The following is a 26731-nucleotide window of genomic DNA, read 5'->3' as shown; positions in this document are numbered from 1 at the left end:
GTATAGGAATGTGTATATCATGTGTGTGTGTGTCTTAGGCGAGAGAGACATTCCAGGACCTAGATCCCCCCCCAAAAAAAAAGGCAAAAAAAGTTTTGATTTTGCACTTGAATTTTTTTTGGCTTTTGCCAACTCTGTTTGATACTGTACATACGCAGTTCTGTAGAGTTTAAGAGGCTCATGGCTGAAATACACTCCTATCATGTCTGACCTTTTAGCAACCCTTTTGAGTGTTAAGTGTATTCATGCATGTTCAGAAACCTTAGTAAATATGGCCGCCAGGACTTAACATCAACCTGGGATCAGAACAGCACTGGCAAATCTAAACCACATAGTTGTGGGGTTTAGTAGTGAGGATAAAAGTTGTAAGTGAGCAAGTAAGGCGACTTTTCATTGTTTTAGGTAGTCTCCCTGTACCAACTGGGAAGGATCCAACATTATAAGTAGGTGCCAGTAAGGATGTGTTGTCTTCATATGACTCAGTTTCATACCAAGAGTAAAACTACATGCTATTTTAAAGATGTACTTAGCAGCTGTATCTTTGTTTCCTTGCACTGTTTTTATGTGCCATCAAGTTGCTTCCAGTGTAAGGCAACCCTATAAATTAGTGACCTTCCAAAGATTCTATAATCAACAGAAGCTCTTTTATTGAATCACTCCATCTCACCGTGTTCAGTCTTATGCTCCTCTCATCTTAATCGTGCTCAAAAATAAATGCCAGGGGAATATGATCTGTACTGTACTGTAGTGGGATGTGCCATGGGCAAGAGTGATATTTAACACTCTGCCACCTATTGTGGCCCCAGTTGCAGTCTGCATAGTCTCTACATCTGCAGTTTTCATTGTTTTTTAAAAAAGAGGACTAATTAATTTTATTACTTTTTAGAAAGACGTTACAATGGCAGGTGTGGGCAGGGCTTATCTGGTGTGGGACCTCAGTAGGAAGCCAAAGGGTTCATCTTTCCACACTAAATTCCCAATCTGGATTGAGTTTCCGGGCACTCATGGCTAAATAAGGGGGAAGAAAAGATGTAGCTGTTGGCGCCATCTTTTTTAAATAAATAGATAAATAAATTTATTTATTGTCATTGTAAGTATATACATAGTATACACATAAAACAAAATTCACACAGACACCCAGAGACCAGACCCACATGCACACACATAAAAAATCCCCAAACACTCCCCACCCACTAAAAATCCCCAAACACTCCCCACCCACTAAAAGCCCCAAACACTCCCCACCCATCTTTAAAGCAACATACTGTCTGGCTCTCAGTAAGAATGGAAAACAGATGACCATGCAAAGGAAGGAAATGGTCATATGTGTATATTGTTATTTAAAAGTGCTTCAGATAGTTTTGGGCCAAAATTAAACATACTGGACAATGTGAAGGGAACTTACAGACACTTGGATCATTGCACACAATGCAGGTTCTGGTGCAGTTGAAAGTGCTGTCAATGCACCCTTGTTTAAACTGCACCAGTGCTTCAGTTGCCTGCCAGCCAGTGTTGGGAGAGACTACCCAGCTACTGATAGCACCGTGGTTGGCTTGTGGCAAAAGCAGAGCTGCTGGGGCTGCATTTGAGGCACTGGTAGGAGGTTTCTATATTGGCAGTATTTACTTTTGGTTAGAATCAGCCATGTGACCCCAGGAACCCATGTGATTTAAATATCCATGTAACCAATGCACTTTGGGAGTCTCCCCCTAGGGAGAGGTTTTGTACTAGCAGTTGTGCTGCAAAGTCAATGATGAGATCTTCAGTAGAAGGTCTTTAAAAAGCTTAGGCTTCAGACATTGGAAGGCTGCCTGCATTTCCAGGATCCCTGTGCACTCTTCAAGTTAAAATGTTAAATTTTATGAAATTTTGCCAGAATTAGTTACTGCGTGCCCTGATGGGAAGCAGCTGCTTTGTGTGAGATGCATTATAACGTCCAGTGAACTCTAATTTGATTGCATGAAAAGCCTTAACTGTTGGCTGTGTAAAGAGCTACTCCACCCCCATTCAGGAAAACACACAAGTCATTTTTTTTCCTAAGTCAGACAAAGATTTATTTAATTAAGACTCAGACAAATGCCATGTGTAATCCTTTTCTCTTCCTTAAGGGAGGTGCATTTTTCAATCAACAGCATGGTTTGTGATCAGCCAAAACTGAGCAGTTTAAAATATTGCTGCCTTCATTAGAAGCGATTTTAAGCTGTTAATTGTGTAGAAGAGAGAGTTTTGGCAGGTGTAGCTTATCAATGCAAGCCACACATGCCAAATTTTCCTCTTCTACAAGTCTGCTGAAGGTGCAGGGAACCGTTCCTCTTTTGCATCATAGCATTGTTGAACATTATAGTTTGATAAGTGCATAACAATATTTCAGCGAGAATTATATAACAATTCTGTTCTTATTTAACATTTTACCTTTAAATCCTTTGTAGTGACTCTTAGCCATAAGGATGCACTGGAATAATGTGAAGGATGAAATGAAATTTTTAATACATTCTTCTTCTTTCTTCTTACCTCAGCCTTTGTATTCTATGCCAGAGAGTGCACAGTTTATGAAAAAAAACAAGAACTACAGCAGTGGTAGTAGTTGTGAAAGCAGCAGTGAAATTTCTGAATGGGAGGAAGATGCTGAGAGAGAAGATGAAAATGTGAAGAAAGAGAAAAATGTTTCATTTGATCTAGAAGATGAGAAATTGATAGAGCGATCCAGTAAGTTAAATTAATACAAATGTCATGTATGTGCACATTTAAAAAAGATTTTTAAAAGATTTAATTTTACATTTTAAAAAGATTTTAAAATGATCCTGTAACTGGTGAACTTTCAGCTAGGTAGATTTTTAGATCTAAAATATGAATTATGCTAAACTATCTTTACAGTAGTTTTTTTTTAAATTTGTGTACTGTATTGGTGTTTATATGTGAAGGGTATGGGACTCTACTTGTATAATACTAATGCGTCCTCCATATTATGAAACATGTCTTAAAATATACCATCAAAGCCACTAGGGGTGATATTTTATTCCTTTTGGACTGAAACTCCTAGAATTTGTTAAGGAATCTCCCTAGGCAGAAATCTGGACACTGCAGCCAAAAAATAGTAGCTTAAAAAGGAGTTTTCCTCATTTCTATGTGTCCCTTTATCACTAGTAGACTGGCCTTTCAAGAAGGAGAAGGAAGCTGCTGCCAGTGGTGCCTGAGAGTACTGCAAGAGTTCTTGGAAATTTCAAGGGAGTAAGGGACATGTAATCTCAGTGCCTATTATGATCTATAGACGGAGCTTCGCAAAGAACTACCCATCCTATCCTGGTGAATTTTGGGAGTTTCTCAAAATAAATGAAAGTGTGATGTGTATCAGGTGCGGTAGAACAGTCTAGCCAAGGGATCGGGAATTTTGGCTGTCCAGATGTTTGGGATTAGAACTCCATGAATTGTAGACCAAGGTGTCTGCAGGATCAATGGCTTCTCACTAGAGATGAGGGTATTCATATTCGTATACGAATATCCCTGCACACGTAGAAATAACGAGGGTTATTTCTCATGATTTCGCCACTGACGCGAGTTTGTCAGACTTTCCTATCGCGCCGTTGTCTGCAATCGATTACCCAGTCCTGCCAGGAGGCGGGATGACAAGCCTCTGTGCTAGGTTGGAGAGTGGCTAATCCACTGCAGAGAACAGCACGATAGGAAGCCGCCGTGGTGCCAGCAGCAGCGGCGAAATCGTGAGTGGATAGTCTGGCCCCATGGGGCTGGACCCTCGTTATTTCCACCTATGCAGGAATATTCGTATTGATATACGAATACCTCCATCTCTACTTCTCACCTCTGGTCTAGGAGTTATTGTTCTGATCTTTTCCATTGTTTCTTTGGAGGGGAAAAATATTATCTCTTTCCTTTCCAATTTTAGAGAAACATTGAAACAATCAACTATTAAACATTTAGAAGCTCTTGGTGGTGGTTGGTGGTTGGGTATGAATACAAAGAAATAAAATCGCAGTAATTAAAAACAAATCTGAAGACGGTAGTTAAACCAAGTTGCTGAAACAGTGAAGTCTTCCATCCTTGGCAGCAAAACCCTGATCAAGGTGGATCCAAATTTACTTCCCAGAGAAGATATCTCCACACTCTACGTGACAAAAAGAAAAGATCCTACTGTATATTCCTACCAACCATTTCTTAGAAAGTGCAATGGGACATTGTGAAGGAACTCACCACTGGGCAGATGTGTAGAGTTGATCTTTAAGTCTCTTTCTCCTAACTAAGCTATTTTAAAAGTAGAAAACCAGCATTTTGAATCATATCCATTAGAAAAAAACACATGGTAGTTAGTGGTGGTATGAACAATGGAGTAATCCTGCCTCCACCCCCACACTGGCCATTGTTCAAAACTCTTCAGGCTGCATTCTGTATCAGCTGAATTTTCCAAAGAATTGTCGAAAGTGAACTCTCATACAGTATATTAAAGCAATCCACTAACATGGGAGTGTGTGATTATGTCTGACTCTGTTTGTGCTCCCAAGAAATAGGTGTGGCTGCTACACCAGCTTAAGCTGAGCACATGCGCTAGCTGTTTGGGAGTATAATTGTGTCCTGCCACAGCCATTCTTTTTAGCATAGTATGAAAAAATGCTTTCGTAATGTAGCTTTATGCTCCGTTTACTGCTGGCAGAGCTGAAGGCCAATCTCATATTTGCTTCTTAGTGTACAGATAAAGCTTCATGAGTTCTTCTGCATTTAAGTTGCATTCCATGTTAACTGTTTTGTAAAAAGCCTGATCTGTGTATTAAATATTTTGAAAGAGCAGTCCTGATACAGTCCTGGTGAGTCAGTACTGCTTCTGGATGCCCATGGGTGGTTTGTCTGTCTTACCACTCTACAGTCTTCCTAGATATGGAATACCTAGAATTTTTGTACACTTGCCATATTTTGAAGTGATATACTCTCTTGAAGACTGTATTTTGCATCTTTGCTAAATGGTTGAAGGGAGCTATAACAGAATGAAATAATGTCACAGCCTTTTACTACTTCGAAATCAACTGTCATTCTGATGGGAAAGGATGTGGAGGTTCCCGTGCATTGCAGGGGACTGGTGTGCATATGTGTGTGCATTTGCAGTGGAGGTGCATGTACTGTGTAGATCTGTTTGAGTGGAGACTGATGCTTACTGAGCAACAGTGCCCCCAGCAGCATTTTACTTTCCCCCATAGGAATAGTGAGTTAGGAGAAAGTAAAGATTTATACTCAAGATACACACCGAGATAGGGATAAGTTTTAGTATGTCTCCTGAAGGTTTGGGTCTTCCTAATCTTGTGCCCTTCCCGTTTTTTAAAGCAATTTGGCATCATTTTTTAAACTCCTAGCAGCTATCATCCTATCAATCTTTTTGGGGTTGCGGATTGGCTGAGCCTCTGTGGAAGGTGGGGCACCCCCCTGTACACACACTCTCTCTCCCTCTCAGGTGTATGTGGTGGGGGCGCGCACGTGTGCCCACCAGCACTGGTGTGAGTGCTCTCCCACCCCTTCATGCATGCACAGGAACGCCTGCCTGGGCACTCACCCACCCCTTCACTCGGGCACATGCATGAAGGGGGGGAGCGCTTATGCCGGTGCTGGCATGCGTGCGCGTGTGCAAAACAGCTGTGGGGAGGGGAGTGTATGCAGGGGGACAGGAGGTCTGTCTCCGCGGCCCAGTCCGGCTCAGGACATGGATCGGCACCGGGGGTTGATAACCTCTGATGTAGATTATGGATACTTTAACCCTTTGTCTCTGCCAATAGGCTCCCAGTTCAGATCAGACCTTTCTGTCGATGTCTGCAGTTTATAATTCCAAGAAGTAATCTATGAAAGCCAGTTGCTGGGCAATGTAAATTAAGACACAAAAGCCTCCTGATCAGAATTGTAGTGGGGGACAAAGGTTTAAAGCCCCTTTCTTCCTGCATTACAGTCTTACTCCAGATAGCAGGAAGTAGACTCGTCCACAAAAGCTCACATTGAAATATAGCAGCAAGTTTTTAAAGTGTCACAACACTTTTGTCTCCTCTTCCTCCTCCTCCTCCTCCTCCTTCTTGTTGTTATCTTTATTGTTGTTGTCATTGTTGTTATTATTTGGCCAGATATGCTAGCACAGATGAACATGGCTACCTCTTCTAAAACTCCAGATAGGTTTCTCTTCGCTTGCTGTTAAGTAGAAAAGCACCTTAAAAAAGAGATTCTGTTTCTAGCTTCCAAAGTAATGTCCAACATGACTTGAGCTGGTGAAGTAATTCCAGCGTGGAGTTGAAGGAATGAGAAGGAACTCAAGTAGAATATGGTTTTGCAGGGAGAATGAAAATCTGTAGGAAGTTTGATGGCATTTAAGAAAAAAGAGATACAGTAGAGCCTTTTGTTTTACCGCATTGTATTCTTTCACAGGCAGAACACACTGGAAGCGGCCTCTTAAAAAAGTCCCCTCTTATGCATCTACCACATCATCTGCAGGTCCTATCAGGCGTTCTGTAAGCTGCCCTCGATCTATTTCAGCCTTGTCCATGCAAATGCAGGCCACTGAAAACCGTCCATTCTCCGCCAAGTCAGGGGTGCATCATCTGCGACAGTCCTCTATGAATAGGTCACACTCTTTAAACAGAGGGTCATCTGCAGTCAAGGTATCTCACACTGCCAACCTGGGTACTGTACACTCTTCTGTGGTAAGTGAATGAATTGCACTGTGATTGCACAAAAATGATACCTGTTTTGTTAAGTAAAACTTTTCTGTAAAGGTTGGAAATCTTTGGTAAGATAATGCTCTTCTCATATTATTCAAGCCTAAAGCTTCTAATTTTGCAACCAAAAATTCACAGGTCACCAACTCTACTGATATTAAAATGGGTAAGTGTAACTAAGGATTTTGTATTCGCGAAGGCTTTCATGGCCGGGATCTAATGGTTGTTGTGGGTTTTTTGGGCTCTTTGGCCATGTTCTGAAGGTTGTTCTTCCTAACGTTTCGCCAGTCTCTGTGGCCGGCCACAGAGACATATATCGTCAAGCGAGGCACCACTGTACATGACATCAGTAAATAGCTACTGAGGGCAGCTAAAGCCATAGTAAAACAAAATAACATTAAAGATTAAAGCCATTCAAAGGTGTCTTTTGTATAGGATGTATACAAAAAGCTGAATAAAGTTTTTGTATACATGCACATGCCCTGGTCATTCTAGGTTACTATAGGGTTGGGCTATAGTACCTTTTAAAAAACAGAGACCATTATCTGTGTGGAGCTAAAAACGTGTGCTTTTTAAAGTGAATATTTGGTGACTTTTTAATTATTTCTTGTCACCAGGCTTTGGGGGCATTTTATCTCTCTCCAGTACCCCAAAAGAACAGCTGGAGGAGTTTGTTTCATATACTGTATAGTATCAAGTTATTTGGAAAATAGTATTACCAAAAAAAATCATGATGTTTGTGGAACAGTGAAAATGTAAATATTTGGGAAAAAATACGGCATTGTGAGATAAAGAAGATTAACTGTTCAATTAAATATTTGTTCTGCAAATATTTAATTAAGCAGAAACTTGAGGGATGATCTTGAGTGCATTTACTGTACTTGAAATTAGGTTTCAGTGAGAAAAGTTCAGTTTAGGATGATTATAGAAATATAAGTAGCCTAATCAACACTCTGGAGCTGCAAACCTATGGGAATATATAAAGGTCAGTGAAATTGATGGTTTTTTCAAAATAATACGTTTTACTTCATTTTAGAACAGTATTACCATACCCTCATAAAATACGTTGTTAATGAAATCCTTGATTATACACTGTTTCATCAATGTCTTGTTTCAGCACATTTCTGTACTAATCATCTTAAAGGTACATGATGTTCTTTGAATATTTATACCCCAACCTCAGCAGGAAGATTTTTGTTGCAGTCCTGTCTCCAGTCAACTTGGAGTAAACCCCATTGCACTTACTAGACTTGCCACTGAGTGGACTGTTACAATAGTAAATCTCTCTTTTTAAGTTTAACAAGAGACAACATACAGACGACTTCCTAAATTTTTAACCAGCAAATACACAGCAAAGTATTGAGCAATGTGAACATGCCCTTTTTTGAAGCTTCCTTGTTCTTACGAAATATGTGTGCCTATTAATCCACGCAGAAGAAGCTCCAGAAAGACCTCCAGAATAGTTGAAAAAGGGACTAAAAAAGAAGGAATACTTCTGGATTTAGCTTGTACACAGTGGGTCTTTTATTGAATCCAGACAAGCAATGAAATTTGAGATCCATCAAATTCAGTAGCACATCACTAACACCGAGATGTTGTCTGTGTATATATTTTTATTTATTAAATTTGCAACCTTCCTTTTCGCCTAATGTAAAAGATCAAAAACAAAGCTTTAGGAGTAAGGAGAGAGCACCAGCATGCAGCCAGTCAAAGCACACATATGTGTTGTGTGCTGTCAAGTTGCTTCTGACTTATTGTGGACCTAGTAGGATTTCCAAAATAAGTGAGAGATTTAAGAAATTGTTTTTAATGCTGACATCCTCCAATGAGTTTCCATGGCTGACTGGGAATTTGAACCTAGGTCTCTATCCACTACACTACACAGCTTCTCAGTAATCACTAACCACACATACCCCAGTGAAAATCCAGTTCAGGTGCCAAAGCCCTCTCTTAATAAAAAGACCTTTGCATGCAGGAGAAAAGAAAAAGAAGAGGCAGTCTAGCCTTCTTCCGTAAGGCATTCAAGAACTTGGGATTGGTCAGCAAGGAAGCCCTGTATGTATGTTGATGGTTTATCCTTCCACTGTCTTCTTTTGTTTTAAAGAAAAGGAATTGCAAAGGAAATCTTTATCCATTATACATAGAAGGTGATGCGAAAGTAACGTCTCTCACCTACCTACCAAGTGCCATTTGTTGTACTTTGGCAGGTTGATATGCAGCAGAGAACAAAAGAACAAGAGGAATTGCTCACAAGAGAGACTCTTGTCATTTTCAATGACATGAAGATCCGATTTCCAGGGAAAACGAATGAAGAAGCAGAATTAATAATTGAAGATGTAAGTACTGCAGAAGGGAAATATATTTAAATGCAGGTGGGGTGGGAGTGATACTTGGGAGTAAGTTCATAGGTTCCGCTCCCCTTGGTTGACATGCAGCAGCTGACATTCTCTGTAATCCACCTCATCACCATCCCTATCAAATCTCACAGAAATTAGGGACATGTAATAAATTTAAGCATTTTTATTCTTTTCTGCAACGCAAACGATGCATTTTGAATAAAATAAGATAGCCTTTATTCATGTGCTTAGCATAAGAATGGTGTGACATGAAAGGAACTATAGATGGGAAAAGGATTAGGGAATAAAAGAAATGCTGGCATACATACTTCAGTTTAAATAGTACTTTGCTTAATGATTATCTGGAGTGGAAACAGTTCAGGCCCAGGAGAAGCCTGATAAGGCTGTTCTTATCAAGAGAGGTGAAGGAATGAGTGCCCATGGTTCCCATCTCCTTCTACAGCAGCCTGATAGAATTCTTGTCATATGATTCCAAAGCAAACTTTGTTCCAATTCTGCAGGTAGTAATTTGTGGATTTAGTTTTCCTCCTTCATTCCATTTTTTTTCTCTTTCTGAAATGGGCTTTGGAGTTGGGAGAAGATTTCCTGTGGGACAAATAAATTTCATGTGGTTTAGTTAAGCCATAATGGAATTCTTTCAGAGGGAACATTATTAGTCTGTTAACATGGTTTACAGGCAGAAGGCTGTAGGTTCAATTCATAATGTCTCATAGTTAAATTTTAAAACATGGATCAAGGAGCTGATCATTGGAAAGACTATGTTCTGTCCGATGTCCCGGGCAGTCCCTGATAATCAGACAGTTTTGGGCTAGATGGTTGAACATCATGGCCTGATGCAAAGTATCTTCTTGTGCTGATTCTTAGCAGCATTGAATTGTAGAAATGACAGGCGTCCCAAAGCATGTAGTTCAACCCCTGACCATGCAGTAATTCATAGTTAAGCATTCTTGGTAGATGGACATCCAACCTCTGCCTAGAAACTTCCAATAAAGGAAAGTTCACCACTTTCTGTGATATGCTCTTCCACTATTGATCAGGAAATTCTTCCTACTCTCTCCTTTATTATACTTTAAATCTATTGGTTGGGGTCTATCTCTCTGGAACTGCATCAAACAAGGTTATGTTATTTCCCATGTGTCAGTCCTTCAGATAAAAGAACTTGCATAGGGATCATTCTCTGAGCACCCCTTCTGCAGTGGAATTACTCTCTCCATGTGAAACGTGGAGCTGTAGATGGTATAGACAGCCTTCTCCTTGAACAATGGCTCTTGGTGATCCAGTGGCGTTAAAAGATTACTTCATACAAACAGTTTATGTGGGGAATGTAAAACAGGTTGGGTAGGTTGTGGTGACCCAGATGTTGAATTGCACTCCCGTCATCCCTAGCCAGGGGTGAGGAATAGTGGGCATACAGGGACTTCTGGATTCTGGAGGCACAAATTGCCAGCCACTACTATGCACTGATGAGTCCCAGTGGATTTATTACTCTTTAATATGCTACATAATCTTTATGTTGTTTGCTACACTACAGTACCTTGATCTGGCTGTTCTCTGGGGAAGTTTCCAGTGGCAATTTTCTAGAAAGCTTGGGACCTGACCTTCTTGACCTACTGCCAGAATGTTCTCACCCACTAAATAGTAATTGCTTTGCTGTTCAGACGCAGAAAAGACCGAGAAGCATGTCAGCATTGCCGTGATGGGGCGGTATATAAATGTTAGAAATAAATAAATACATTTAGTATTTTGGGGTCATGGAACAATTATGGGCTAGTTTGCTGACAGGTAATAAACTAAATTGTTTTTGATGTTCAGTAACCACTCCCATGTGTTTGTTGTAAGCCTCCCAGAGACCTTTGGGTAGTGTGGGCGGCATATAAGTTAAATAAATAAATAAAACTAAGTAAAGGGCCACTCTATAATTGCTATATAATGTAGTATTTCTACCGTGGGAACATTATTAGAGTTGCTTGGCAGATATTAGCACGTGGGAGGAAAATAATATTTAAAAATCCCTTTTGTATTTGTGGCCTGAGGCATTTAAATCATTTAAAGTAAATTAAACATTGAATTAAAACAGTAATTTAAACAATCGCTTCCCTTCATCATTTGTGTAGCTTATCTTTGAATCATAATTGTTTTCCTTCAGCATGTTACTTTTTCAGGACATACTTGCGCCATCTGGTGGAATAGTTCAGAACAGTATTAAATTGATCTGCAGTTTCCATATTGTAGAGTAATTTTCTATATTTTAAGTACCTTGAATTCACAGATTTTAACTATACAGTATTTTTAAACAGAAAGCATTAAGAAGTTTGTCATTTGTTTTTATTTTCAGGTAGTTTTTATGCATGCAGAGTGCAGGGTGTATTTTCCTTCCACCTCCCCTGCATGGCGAATGGTGATGAAGCTTGTTAAGAGTTAGAAACCAGTCTCAGTGTACTGGTGTATATGGTAGTAAGTCTGCTTACTATAAGCATGGCACCATTATCACTAATCCTCTTTGCTTTTATACAGATCATGGATAATTGGAAATACCACAAATCAAAAGTGGCCTCTTATTGGTTAATAAAACTAGACTCTGTTAAACAGCGAAAGGTGAGTTGCATAAGCTTTCTCTAGTCATTTGTTAGCCATTAATAAGTATACAGTGGTGCCTCGCATAGCGACGTTAATCCACGCAGCAAAAATCACTGCTAAGCGATTTCGTCGCTATGCGATTTTAAAAAGCCCATAGAAACGCATTAAAACCTGTTTAATGCATTCCTATGGGCAAAAAAATTACCTTAAAGCGAAGATCCTCCATGCATCGGCCATTTTCACTGCCTCTTAAGCGAGGAATCCATGCAAAAACACAGTGGGCGGCCATTTTTTTACCCGGCGGCCATTTTGGAACCGCTGATCAGCTGTTAAAAAATCTTCGTTTTGCGTTGATTGGTAAGCGAAACAGGGAACCGATCATCGCAAGGCGAAAAAAACGCATAGGAAACATCGCAATGTGATCGCTTTTGCGATCGCAAAATCTTCATCGCTATGTGGTTTCGTCGTTAAACGGAGCCCCGTGAAGCAAGGCACCACTGTACTTGGATTAGCATTCGTAACTACATTTGTCAGCTCCTTTTAAATGTTCTTCCCTATGATAAACTTTTTAGATTGTTCTCTGTGATTATTTCTTGATTAATATGGTCTCTGTGATGGTTTTATCCTGGTCTCATCCTGGTTTGTTGTCACTAATGAAACTAATTAAAAATTTAAACAGTTCAGTAAATTTGAGCATCATAAGCTTTTAGTCTCCTACTGTTTTCCAGGAGATGATAGCATTCTTTGTAAAACATCTAGCAGGCACAAGTCAGGAGTAGAAGAATGAGTTACATGAACTCTGTTTGTCAAATTGGAATCCATGGTTCTTTCTTGTAGTCTTTATGACTTATGGTACAGGTCTTTTGGCTAAGCAGGGGTACACCTGGAAATTTCTAGAGCAAGGTAGCTTTGGGAAGCTCACCCCCACACCACCATTGCACCTGCTCCAATGCCCATGAGTGATTATCCTTCTACTGTTTTGCATCTACCACGCGAGCAACAGCATTTGTTCTCTCTCCTCACCCCTTTTGTTTGGATGACTAGTTTGTTTTGTAGCTTACTGTAGTTTATTAAATAGTATTTTTTACCAGAAACGCCTGGGTTCTACCCAAAATTTTGTAGCTACAACTGCGCTGTTTAAGAAGTGCACTGACTGTGGGGAAGCACTGCCCCCTTTGATGGGCATTCAAAATGTTTTTTGGGGGTTGGGAGAGATCCACCTAGCCCTTCTCTGCACTGGTTTTAAGAGTCTCATTAAGAGGAGATTCAAAAGATAAGAATCTCATCTTCACCTGTTTCTTTGGGAGCAGTTGTTGAAATCTGCTAATTTAGTGGCACTACAAGTGTTCACCAAATATAAAGGTAAAGGTAAAGGTTCCCCTTGACAATTTTTGTCCAGTCGTGTTCGACTCTAGGGGGTGGTGTTCATCCCCGTTTCCAAGCCATAGAGCCAGCGTTTTGTCCGAAGACAATCTTCCGTGGTCACATGGCCAATGCGACTTAGACATGGAACGCTGTTGCCTTCTCACCTAGGTGGGATCTACTTGCATTTGCATGCTTTCGAACCGCTAGGTTGGCGGGAGCTGGGACAAGCGACGGGAGCTCACTCCATCGCATGGATTCGATCTTACGACTGCTTGGTCTTCTGACCCTGCAGCACAGGCTTCTGCGGTTTAGCCCGCAGCGCCACCACGTCCCATGCGCCACCACGACACCAAATATATAGCCATCAATATCGATCGATCGATCGATCGATCGATCGATCGATCGATCGATCGATCGATCGATCGATCTATCTATCTATCTATCTATCTATCTATCTATCTGTCTGTCTGTCTGTCTGTCTGTCTGTCTGTCTGTCTGTCTGTCTGTCTGTCTGTCTGTCTGTCTGTCTGTCTGTCTGTCTGTCTGTCTGTCTATCTGTCTATCTGTCTATCTACACACACACACACACAGAGCTAGCTCACTGTTGTATCAGGAATGGATATGTTTCTTTATATGGTCATTTGGCTTCTTGCAGCACACATTCATTCCTGTCTTAAACCCAAGTCTATGTATCAGCTTTACTTGCTGAAAGGTTAGTATATCAGTGAGGTGTCTCAGCTTCATCCAAGTACAGAGATTCAGTTTATTAAGACTTGCATAGATTTTGTGGCTCCCAGGCCTTTCTTCCAATGGAGGGACGAATATGTTGGCAAACATGATTCACGAGGCGCTCACAGATCCATCCTCCTGCACCAGAATGTTGTTGTTGTTTCATCTTACACTTTCCTTTAGTGCTAAAGCACTCTCTGGGCTTTACACCATAATTATGCAAATCACACTTTGTCCCCTAACAAGCTGGATACTCCTTTTACCAACCTTGGAAGGATGGCGGGCTGAGTCAATCTTAGCTGGCTACCTGGATTTGTTGGGGTGAACTCAGGTTGTAAGCAGAGGCTTGACTGTAGTGTTGCATTTTAAGAACTACACCACATATTCCAATGGCTGGTGGACTTTCTGTTAACCATGACAGCTGTACCACTGTTTGCCAGTAGACAACAGCATTTGTTCATAAAATGTTTTGACCTAAATGTAGGCAGTGTGCAAAATGATGTACATATTGATGGAAATGTGGTGCAGTCATTTGTGGTGGACCCCTCTGCACAAGACATCTGAGGTTTCTTTTGCAGTTAGCATAGCCATTGATACTGATGATGATGGATGCTTCCTTAGCAGAATGAGAAATACATTGTTGTGGCCTCACAATCCATGGAAAAGGGTTCTAGAGACCCTGTCGTTTTCATATGGATGTCCTCAGACTTCTTGCTGTCCACAAAGCTCTCCACACGTTCAAGTTTTTCATCCATGGAAGGGTAATCCAGGTAACTACCATGGATACAACCATCATGTATTGTTTCTTGGGTGGATAATCTTGGCTGACTTTGGGACCAAATCACCACCCCACCCCCTGCAGCATCACACACTGGGCAGTATTTTTTCCCCCAAAAAATAAAAAAATAAAATAAAGAAGTAGTGCCAGCATTTTTTGTTTTGCATTTTACTACAGTGGTGCCTTGACTTATGAACTTAATCCGTAATGGAATGGTGTTTGTAAGACAAAACGTTTGTAAGTCAAAGCAGCATTTCCCATAGGAATGCATTGAAACCTGATTAATCCGTTTTGGCTGTTTTTTGTTCTTATGTCAAGATACGGTTTGTAAGTCAAAGCATTCGTTCCCATAGGAACGAATGCAAAACCCGTTAATCCGTCCTCTACCACTAGGGGGAGAATTTTTTTTAACCTAAGTTGATTTAGGTTTAAAAACGGTCAGGAAAAGAGGGAGACAGAGAGAGAGAAGACAATGGGGGAGGGAGAGAGTTTGGAGTCTAAAACATATCCTAAACCAACACATTTTAAACCCACACATTTTACACCAAGCCAGCACAGACCCTTGCAAAAACTTTTCTGATTTGCAAGGGAAGCATGCAGGAACCATTGCAAAAGCACAGAAAACAAACGGAGCAGATTAGAAATGCAAAGAGAATGAAGCAAAAAAGCAAGGGAAGCATGCATGAACCATTGCAAAAACAAACGGAGCACATCAGAAATGCAAAGAGAACCAAACAAAAAGCATGCAAGACACATTGAAAACGGGGAGAACCCCCCCCAAACAACCAAGCCCCCCAAGACCCGTTGGAAATGGGGGGGACCAAAAAAAACAAATTCCCCAAGACCCATCAGAAATGGGAAAAAGCACTCCAAAAAGGAACCAACCCCCATTGGAAATGGGGGGGAACCTTAAAAACAAGCACCCTGACCCCCCAAGACCCATCACAGCACGGAAACATAAGCCCCCCCCAGCCAAAAATCACACTGCAAAAATACCCATAACAGTTTTTAAAAAGTATAAAGCAGCACTTTATCTTAGCAGGCAGCCTTATCGGATTGCACACACTCTAACTGCTGGGGCGAAAGAGCTACAAAGAAGCAGCCTCATTGCCACCTACAGTTAGCTTTTTGAATTTCCCGCCCTTTCCCCCTGCCTTTTTTCTGTTCGTAAATCAAAGCTCCTTTCGCAAGTCAAAGTAAAATTTTGTGAATGGAGCTGTTTGTAACTCAAAATGTTCGTAGGTCAAGGCATTTGTAAGTCAAGGCACCACTGTATTTTGGATGGATGGGGAGTCTTAATGTGACCCCCAACACTCCTTGAATAATAATAATAAATTCCTACAGACCTTCAGAAACACAAATAGGGATACTTTTACGATAATTTTCTCCTTTATTTTTTATTTTTCTCTTGGATGATCTTAGTTGCTGGAAAAAATATCTGGGTGGGCAACATGCACATCCTAATGTAACTTCATTAGGATGTGCATGTTGCCCACACGGATAAATGAATAGGGAGATACGTATCACCCTATGCTCCTTCAACCAGCACATCAGTTGTGAAAATGGTGCTTATAGAGACACATCCATTTTGGTGGTCACTCATATAGCCAGGAATGGCAATACTCTGATGGATTCACTGACCTCCAACCTCCTAGTGTTCCACAACTGGGGAGCTCTGAATAGTCTGTTTTCTGTTGAGTGTTAGATATGTCCTGATGTAGGTGTGTTTGTATTGGCTACTAGAAACAAGAAACGCTGCCTCTTCTGCAACAGGGTCGGGGTAAGTCACCTGTCCCCAGGGCATCTGTTTCTCCATTCCTGATCAGAACACCTTCTTTACCTGTTCCTAGTCACCAAGCTTCACTAGTGCAGTAACAATGCAATACTGAAAATGGCATAGTGGTAACAACTACTGTATGTCAGCAAGATGCACTAGTGAATTATGTGCGTTTAGTATGGACTCCTGCTATTAGGTCTAGATAGTCCAAAAGCCAGGTATCTGTTTTTCTCTGAAATATAGTTTTTCAATAAACATTAGCCGAGATATTGCACTACCTGCATTTTTTTCAAGTCCATATGCTCAAATGGAGGTCCCTTTATGCATGTCAGATATTTGGAGGGTACTGACCTTTTGAATTAATTGAATTTTTTCACTTTACCAGTCCTGGTCCATAGCTTTTTTTTCTGTGTTGAACCTAAGGGCTCTTGTCTCCTCACAATGATTCACAAAAGAGATCATGATAGCTATCTTTCTAACTTATAGACATCCTTACTGTACTTGAAGGGCTCATCAGTCACTTTTCAAGGGCTGTATTCTGCCACAATCTTCTAAGGAATGTTTCTGGTGGCCATCTGTCATGCTGCTACCTGGTCTCAGCTGTCAACCTTCCTCTCTCACTGTTGACTATATGTTTGTGCTTGAGCTGCTGCATATTACAGTAGAGTAGTTTTGGCTTCACTTTTAGCTTGATGTCTCCTCCCCCCCCTCCGCAATTAAACTTACCATTCACCCCTATACTGTATACGAGCCACAGAAATCACCAAAGAGAAGAACAGCTTACTTACTTGTCATTGCACTTCTTTATGTGGCTACCTGTCTGAACTTACACAGCCAACCCTCTTCGTATCTTGTGTTGTCTTCCTGGTTTGCCTGTGCTGCAAAACATCCTCATAACTGCTGGATCTTCATTGGGATGTGTTGGAGCATTAGAGGGTGGCTCTGTGCGTTTATAAGAATCAGACATGTGAGGTTACAAATGGCTAATTGAATAACTATAGTTACAAGTAAGCAGCTGTTCTTTCCTGTCATGCTTAAACTAAGCTATAGTTACCACCTTTTCTTAGATAAGTATGTTAGTTTAAAACATACATATAATACAGATAGGAGGTGTGATATTCATGCCGGTCACATGCAGTGTCAGCTTCCTTGGGACTAAATTGGGCATTTACTGAAGCGTACTCCAGCAAGCAATTTATTACACTAAAGATGGACAGCAAATGAGTCAGAAGGCCAGCTTTCATCTTGGAAATAACCAGTTTTCATCTCTAACACAAACAGATTATATTTAGCTCAATCCTCAACTGTGCATCAGTTGAGAATACAGGCCATCATTGTATTTTAAAAGCTTGGGAAGCAGATTAAATCCCATCTCTATTAAGCATTCTGTTCTCGGATCCTGAGCTGGTTTCAGAATTCTTTGCTGGGACTAGAGGATGCATACATATTCTCTGTTTAACATTTCTTATTTATGATTATGTGAAAGGGTTACCTAGAAAGAGATGTGAAGACGGATAAGGAATATATTTGATTTTAACTCTACTTTCTCCCTATTGGCTGTGCTGGCAAAAGCTGATGGGAAAAGTCATCTAATACTATCTGGAAGATGACACACCTCCTACTATGATGTAAAAGAAATAATGTTAGTAAAACTCAGCTTCAGTCTTATATTTTGTTCCATATCCTCCCCCCCTCCACCAAAATGCACTGACTTTGCATAACAAAAATACAAGAAAATATTCTAGCAAAATACCAATTTTCTTTAAATTACCGTATTTGCCGGTGTATAAAGCGACTGGGTGTATAAGACCACCCCCCCAACATTCCCACTCAGAAAGTAGAGTTTGTTATATACTTGCTGTATAAGACTACCCCCTCTTCTGCATGTGTGATTCTGCTTTGGCTGCATCATGGGGAGAGTTCCTTTTGCCCCTTTTGGTTCCTTTTCTGAGAGAGCCAGGGTTTGCTGGAAGAAGGAACAGCAGAGAGGCGGCAGCCATTTTGAGAGGCAGCAGCCATGTGGTCGCATCTCAAAATGGCTGCCTCCTCTCTGCTGTCCCGACAGTCAGCTGTTCGGCGCTAGAGTCAGGCTGTTCCGAGGCTTGGAGCGGGGCTCTACTCACTGTTGCTACCAGGTAAGTGACTTCGCTGGGAGAGAGGGAGAGTTTGCTGGACATGCACCCGGCGTACAAGACGACCCCCCCACTTGGAGGCATGTTTTTCAGGGCCAAAAAGTCATCTTGTACGCCGTCAAATATGGTACATTTTTCAAAATACATCCTGTTGCTGGCTTTCTGCAAACACAAATCACAGGGTGACCCTCACGCAACTCCATCAAGCAGGTTAGGCTGAGACAGAGTCTACCCAAATGTGACCCAGTGAGCTGCAACGCCAAACGGGTTTGACTTGCGATTCCCCAGTCCTAGACCAGCACTCTAATCACAACATTGTGCTGGTTCTGCAGGTTAAAAGAACACAGAGATTCAGAAAACTATCTCATGGTGAGAAATGCACCACCAATAAGCATGAGGTCTTATAGAAGAAAAGAAAAGAAAAGAAAGGTAACTTCTTGTCTTACAGAATCACTGTCTAAAAACACATCCAATGTAGAGTAACAATAGGTTAGAAACATAAATTGCACTTTTTATAGTCTGCAGTTTACAGACTAGCACAACAGTGGATCATTCTTGCCAGGGTATTCTGAATGTTGTAATCCAAAAGAAAGTAACTTCTGCAACTCTGGTTAAGAACATATCCTCGATCTGGCTGCCTCATTTCTCCTTCCCTCCAAATTCATTTTCCAGTTCTCTTCCTTCGAAACACCCAGATTACTCTGGTACATGGCTGTTCTGTCAGGCCAGCCTTTCTTTTCCCTGAACGTGGGTTTTAGAAAAGAAATAGGCAGTCCGTCTGCTTTCTTCCATTGACAAATATAAGTGGTACTCTCGGCACAAAGTCTGGGCCAAGATGATATACTAGGTCATTATGAAGAAAAATGACACTTCTGGAAGGGCAGATGTCTTTTCTTTGGCTGCAAAGACAGGCTGACGACTCAGGGGGCTGCTATTACCTGAAGCTTTGGTGAGCTCACAATGTCCCTGGGCAGAAGCGCGCTTGCGATAGGCTTCTCCATGTGTTTAATCCAAACTTCTTTGACCAATCAGAGACATTTTAAAGGGTTCATTTTAACAAATGGCTTCACTTTTTGACATTGACGTTGTTGCTTAAGGGCTTCCAAATGTGGCATGTGAGTGCAGTGCTTAGCTTGATCTGAAACCCAGTGTTTTATGCAGGGCCATAGCAACTGTGGGAGAAAAAGAGCAGGTGAAAAGAGGAGCAGGTGGCAGTATATTCAGATATACTGAAGGCAATTTTTTAAGGGTTTCCCCCCTTAAGGAGCATATCCAGCAATTGCAAAGAGTCAAATACCCAGACATCATGGCTCCATTATTTGACAATGTGCATAAATAAAACAATCTGAATAAAGAGAATGATAATGTAGCTGCTTTTATTGGTAAGTGTTACGCATACTTGGATAAATGGCAGCTTTGTTTGATTAGTGTGTATTGGCAAAGAATAATACAGGGGCTATATTGCAGACTTGGATAGCTAGAAGAATGTTTTCACCTGGTCATGAAAGACAGAGTTTGCACATGGCAGTAGTTATGGGAGAAGACACCAGGGCTTAGAGATCGTACTCATTTTACCTCCAGAACTAACATGATGTTGTGATTATAGTGCTGCTCTAGGAGCCTCATGGTGCAGTGGTTATACTGCAGTAATGCAGCCAAAACTCTGCTCACGACCTGGGTTCAATCCGAGGTAGCTGGCTTGAGGTCCATTCAGCCTTCCATCTTTCTGAGGTCAGTAAATTAAATACCCAGTTTGCTAAGGGGACAATGTGTAGCTTGCACAATTAAATTGCAAACCTCCCAGAGAGTTCTTTAAGCTCTGTGGAGCATTATATAAGCATCATGTTTTGCTTTGCCTTGGTCTAGAACTGGGTAATCTCAGCTCAAATCTCTGTTTTGCCTTGCAGTTCACTGGGTGACTTTGGGGTAGGCTCTTTCTCAGCCTAACCTGCTTGAGAGGGTTACTGTGAGGGTGAAATGTGCATGGAGGAGGACTGTGTATGTCCTCTTGAGCTTCTTCAAGAAAAGGTAGGATTAGTCGCATAAAGGGGCAGTGTGGATTGTCCCCTCCCCTTACAGGCTTTCCCAGAACAAATACAGACGGATCATGTCCTTGTGTGGGCTTATTCATATTAAGAGTTAGGTGAGTGTGGAGGAGAACCACCCTCCTGAGGGTGATGTAAACTGATTTGGGGCATGGCTTTGGCTAGAATCTTCAATGTGCACCAAAGTTGTGTTATGTTCTGAAATTGTTTTTCCAGTTTTGAGAACAAAACATAATTTTTCTTGGTAAGCCTCTGAGAAACAGTAGTGATGCAAAATATCAGTGCACTGATGAGGAAGTAGCTTTTATCTGAATAAATGTTTTGCATATAAACCTACTTATGGTGTTCAGGCATTTATGCACCTGTCCTTCCCACCGTCTTGTTCAGTGTATGAAGTTCAGAAATATTCATGTTCTTCCCCCCTTTTTTCTTTTTCTTTTTCTTTTTCTTTTCTTTCTTTCTTTCTTTTTTTTTTTTTGCTTTATGCCTTCCTGAAGAATTCCTTCTCAAAATCAGTCATCAGTTTAACTCATACACAATTAGCCTTAAAGCCACAGAATGATCCCTGCAGCCTTTTCCTGCTTACGGTTTCACATTTTGATTTTGAGTGGAAACTGTTCATCCGGCATTTAGCCTATGCACTTCTAACCTTCATTTACAGAAGATTGGAACTGATAGGCTAATTGCAGCAAGAAGTGAGTCAGTGGCTTCTCCTCAACACTGAAATGAACTGAAATAAAGTAGCTACTAACCTAGGGCAGAGGGAATTGGTTTCATGTGAACAGCTTTAATTTCTTTTCCAAGGATCTGTATATCTCCCCAGGGCTGATTTCTGTGTCTGAGTGGCCACATGGCCCTTTAAAATGTCTGCCTCATGTCACCTAGTCACAGAAATGAGGTCTTCAGCTAGTACATTAACTGGGTTGTAAAACAACACAGCATGCACCAAAAAGATAGAAATATTCTGTGGTAGAATAGCTTTAGCTAGATCAAGATCAAGTTATGGCTTTTTTTTTTGAACACACAGAGAAAAAAAAATCCTATATGAATGCTGGTAGCCCTTTCCTGTACCGCACTTTCACACTTCTTTCCATGCTCCACTCCTCTTCTTAGCCAAACACAGTCTTAAATAAAAGCATTAAAAGACAATGGCATTGGTCTTCCTTTTATTTGAGATGTTTGTTTAGTCTTTCTTTCCTTCGGTGCTACAAATCAATGACTTGTTGTGTAATAAACGAAAGAAGCCTCTCCCAAAATGAGTCTCCTTGTGGGACTGTACATTTGTGAAGTAGTCAGAAGTCGAGAGAGACCTGTGAGTATATCGTGTGTGGCAGAATTAGCTTATAGTTAATCATCTAAAGTGGCTTGAACACTGTTTTAGATGGAAGGGCAGTGTAGAGGTTTTGAAAGTCAGTATGCATTGACAGTCTGTTAAAGAACCATTGAAGATGATGAATGCAGAAGAGCCAGCAACTAGGAATTGCAGCCTCTCCTTCAGCTGTTTTGAGCCTAACTTCCTCCTGCACTTCATTACATTTATATTCCACCTGTCTTCTAATGAGCTCAGAGAGGTGAATATGGCTTTGTTTTTCCCTGCTTTATCCTCCCAGCAACCCTGTGAGGTAGATCAGGCTGAGACAGGAGTGACTATCCAAAGCAGCACAGGGTTTTTCATGATGCAGTGGGGGGGACTTGAACCAGCATCTCAAGTCCCAGTTGAGCCCTCGAGCCACTACACCATAATCATATTTACTGAACAGTATACTGAACAGTGGTTCACTTGTTGCATAGTTCTTCTGTATGTCAAGCAGGATGCCTTCCTTTTTAAAAATTTAAAGCGCAGCATGTTAATTAATTTAGAGAATTGCTGAATTTTTCAATCACTTTTTCTAGTCAAAATCGGTATCTTACAAACTTAAAAACCTGCTGTGGATGAGGATGGAGAGTTGACCTTGTAACATGATAGAATTCTAACCAACTAGTATTGAGTTTAGCTGGCTTGGGCAGCAAACAAGAAGCAGGGGTTTGCCTCTGAGCATAATCTTGAAGAGAAAAACCGTACAATATGGGGGAAATTGACTCAGTGCTTGAAGAAAGGGTTTCTGGGAGAGCTTTAACAGGAAGAGTGTGTATCACAAAAGTTAGACCTGGTGCACAACTCAAGGAAAGTAAAGTTTAGTCAAGAAGTACTTTTCTTATGCTTAAAAACATTGTTTCCCTCAGCTGAGAAGAAGAATAAAATGTTCATCTTTCTATTAAATGTTGATCTAATCTTGTATGTTTTGTAAAAAAAAAAATTCATTGGAAGTACTTGCCATAAAATAGAATAAAGGTTCAAATTTTAAAATGTAACACACTGTCCCCTAAACCAGTAGATGTTGACGCATTGCTTTTTCAAGATTTTCTTTTCAAAATTCCTCCTCTTTCTCCCCCCTCCCCCCAATATAATCCTTTTCTAGGTTTTAGATATTGTGAAAGCAGGTGTCCGTTCGGTTCTGCAGCGTATCTGGAAAGTTTCAGATGTTGAATGTTTACATTTGTACCGACTTTTTAACCGTGTATTTAATCGCTTGATGTGGAGCCATGGCCAAGGGCTGTGGAATTGTTTCTGCAATTCAGGGTAAGAACTGTGTATATATTTAGATTTACTGTGGTCTTTCCCAGCTAGTTTTATTTATACTTCTTATTAATAAATCCTAATATTTTCAGAATTTGTTTATGCATAATTTCAGTACTGGAATGATGGTGGATTAATTTTTTAAAAAAAGATATACTTGCTTCAATTTATAAGCCCCCTCCTTTTCTTCAACAGAATGCTCGGAATTGAAATCAGAAGAATTGGTTAGTTATTATTTTCTTCTCCTTTGTCACTGTACTTTTGCCTTCTAGAGCAGGGGTCTCCAAACTCTTCAGTGTGAGGGCCACATCATATATTTTAAATATTTTTGAGGACTGAAGGAGGGAAGGGGACCCCAAGCAACCCCCACCCCTGCTGTCCTTGCAAAGACAGCGGGGGTGGGGGATTACTTGGGTCCCCCTTCCCTCCTCTTCCTATGCCCGGGCCGGATAAAAAAGGCAAGGCAAGCTGGATGTGGCCCATGGGCCGTAGTTTGGAGGCCCCTGTTCTAGAATCTGGTGATACTGAGAATCCATTCCACACGTCCAAATTTGAAGCCTTGGAAACTGGTCGGCATTTTGTTCAAAGATATCTCTAACTGCCAGTGTGATCTTCATACCACTGAAAATTACATGGTCATGGTTTAACTTGGGGATTGGGTAATTCTGACCTGTGAGTCAAATGCTTCCTGAAGGGGTTCTCTTTCTGTATCCCCAAAGCTTCTTTTGTGTTACCTGCAGTCAATTAATAGAGGCTACAAGGCCTATCCAGCTGCTGCATAGTCCAACCCATGTCGGAATATGGCCATAAGACCCTTCCCAAATTGGTGGTTGGCTGTTGGGTTGAAGAAATTCCCTTACTCTTGGTTTCAATGGTTATTATTCCATTATTTCTCTAAACTGCTCATGGTTTCCTTGCTTTATTTTCTTTAAAATCCTGTGGGGCAAGTTATGCTAAGACAATGTATTCTCGAAGGCTTTCATGGCCGGGATCTGCTGGTTGTTGTGAGTTTTTTGGGCTCTTTGGCCATGTTCTGAAGGTTGTTCTTCCTAATGTTTCGCCAGTCTCTGTGGCCGGCATCTTCAGAGGACTGGAGTAGGAACTCTTTCCATGCTCTGTCCATGTTTCTGATTTGTTTGCAGAAACTCAGTAAACCACTTTGTAGAGCACTTACTGCCTTTATCTTCTGTTTCATCCTGTTCAAAATGTGTATTATGCTTATTCATAGAGTAGTTGGTCAGATGCATATACAGCTGGTTCTAACGGAAAAAGAAAGGGAAGAGCATGGACAGAGTTCCTACTCCAGTCCTCTGAAGATGCCGGCCACAGAGACTGGCAAAACGTCAGGAAGAACAACCTTCAGAACATGGCCAAAGAGCCCGAAAAACCCACAACAGCCATATGCTAAGACACTTTAACTGGCTTGATGCATCAAGTAAATTTCATGTACTTTTATGGAGATTTTAATCTATATCTCCCAAATCTTAGCTCTGGACTATAATCATTGCACCACACTAGAGCTGTTCAGAAAGTCCAGAGGGTCCACAATTTCTCAGACAGATTGATAACTGGGGCTGGTTACAGGGAACGTGCAACTCCCCTGTTACAGCAGCTCCACTAGCTGCTGATCCATTTCTAGGCACAATTCCAAGTGCTGGTTTTAGCCTATAAACCCCTAAATGGCTTGGGTCCAAGCTATCTAAAATACTGTATCTCCCTGTATGAGCCTGCTCGGGCATTAAGATAATCAGGGGAGGCCTTTTTCTTGGTCCCACCACCTTCACAGCCATGTTTGCTGGGGAGAGGGCCTTCTGTACTGTTGCTCCCAGACTCTGGAATTCCCTCCTACCAGGCTTGCCCCATCTTTGTTGTCCTTCCACAAGCAGGCAAAGACCTTTCTCTTCAGACAGACTTTTGGTTAGTGACCAAATTGATTTTTTTGTGTGTGCTGTTGCTTTTAAATGTGTTTTTAGTATTGACTTTAATTACTGCTTTTAATATGATACTTGTTTAATTCTCTTATAATATTTGTTTACATTGTTTTTAGCTTTTAAATAGTGTCTTTTAGGAAAATATTTTAAATACATAAATAAACTGAGATGCACTCCAGCACCTTATCAATAAGATATGGCGATTTATGCAAACCTTGCATCAACCCCAGTAAGATTCTAGCAGGCATATTGTAGCAGACAGAGAGTTCAATTTTAGTCAGGGAAACTGGTACTCAAATCCCTCCTTTGCTATGAAACTGACTCGCTGGAGGGTCATGGTCAAACTGTTACCACTTCACTTGATGTGCTTCACACGCCTCTCACAAACTGGGATACCAACTCTGTACATTTCTTGGAGGATGGTTAGGAAGGAAAGTTCCTTTTGTTAACCCTCCTTCCATTGAGCTTATTCTAGACATGACTTATGAGGCAATCTTACGATTGAATCTCAGAGTCATCTTATCTTCCTCATGGCAACCCTGCACCATCATTTGGGTCATCACCGGCTTTAAAAGAGAAAGTAATTACCTGATCCAGGTAACCTACATGTTGCGGATCTTTGTAGATACTATAAGGCCAATGTCTAAGTTGAGATCTAGGATGTTTTCACAAATGACCTTGTGAATAATCCATTTGTGCTCCTGTCATTTCTAAATTATTTATCTGAGTATGTGTGTGAGATTAAGAGGGGGACACTCAGAGAGATTTTTAAAATCAAATATATTGTCTGAACTATGGCACAATAGTTTGGCTTTTTCCAAATCTGGTAACCATAGTTTGCTAGCTCGGGTTGAATTCAGGAACAGTGATAAATTGGATAGTTTCAGTGTTAATTGCTGTATTCCAATGTGTAATTAAGTCAAGATCTGACTGTCCAAACTAGGCAACTGAGTTTAGGAACAGCTGTTTTTATAGCGATATAATACAGGAAATTTAGAATATAGAATCAAGAGTATATAACCTTTTGAGAGGGATTGGCTGTGCCATTCTTAATATATTTATTCTAATGCAAACAACATACTCTGTTCAGTGGGACTTTCTGGTAACTGGGTGTAGGATTGCACTTGGACTAGGTGTCTCATTCACTGGCCCAACATTTTGTTCAGTATGTTCTCCAAGGCAGACTGAGATTATTCTCTTTTTGTCTGTCAGTAGGCAAAAATGTCTTTATTCAGACAATCCACTGTGCACTGACTGGCTGCTCAGAAAAGCTATTTTAATGGTGGATGTTATTTTCTTTTCCCCCTTGGTGCTTTAAAGCAGTATTTGAATGGTTTTAATTTTGTGGTTGTTTTAATATGATAACTTACTTAATTTTGTCTTTAATGTTACAACTTGCTGTGATTTTCACTTGCATCTGTTTTTAATCCACCTTGGGGTCCTGATGGGGGAGAAAGGAGGGATATAAATAAAATAAATGAAGATAATTCCATTGGAATCCCAACAGAATGGAGACTGGTAAAGTGCACACTTCAGAATCCTGCTTACCTAAAGGAATACTTCCTACTTAACATCAGGCTTTCTTGTTGAAGCTCACCCAGTAAAGATATATGTTGCATGCTTTATTTTGAGGACAAACTCAAGGGCAATGGCTTCTGTCAATTGGATGGGAGACTATCATATTTCTGTTTTATTTCTTTTATTAAATCTTGTACACATGATGGGCTG

At 40.8% G+C, this 26731-nt stretch overlaps 1 protein-coding gene across 9 annotated transcripts in view; it reads left to right on the top strand.

Annotated features, from left to right (window-relative positions):
• The window catches only part of TTLL7 (tubulin tyrosine ligase like 7), a 114044-nt gene that overhangs the window by 68817 nt on the left and 18496 nt on the right, over window positions 1-26731 (top strand). For 6 of the 9 annotated variants that reach the window (XM_072997875.2, XM_078392189.1, XM_072997874.2 and 3 more), the window contains exons 15-19: window positions 2517-2706; window positions 6406-6680; window positions 8903-9031; window positions 11567-11647; window positions 22915-23075. In XM_072997875.2, coding sequence (XP_072853976.2) covers window positions 2517-2706; window positions 6406-6680; window positions 8903-9031; window positions 11567-11647; window positions 22915-23075 — 836 coding nt within the window. Of the gene's footprint in view, window positions 1-2516; window positions 2707-6405; window positions 6681-8902; window positions 9032-11566; window positions 11648-18742; window positions 18840-22914; window positions 23076-26731 lie in introns of all 9 variants that reach the window. The other 3 variants (XM_078392191.1, XM_072997879.2, XR_013544496.1) reach the window with 2 other exon arrangements.

The sequence above is a fragment of the Pogona vitticeps genome, chromosome 4, assembly GCF_051106095.1.
Source record: "Pogona vitticeps strain Pit_001003342236 chromosome 4, PviZW2.1, whole genome shotgun sequence".
In the NCBI taxonomy this organism is placed as follows: domain Eukaryota; kingdom Metazoa; phylum Chordata; class Lepidosauria; order Squamata; family Agamidae; genus Pogona; species Pogona vitticeps.
This window is presented reverse-complemented; position numbering and strand designations above follow the sequence as displayed.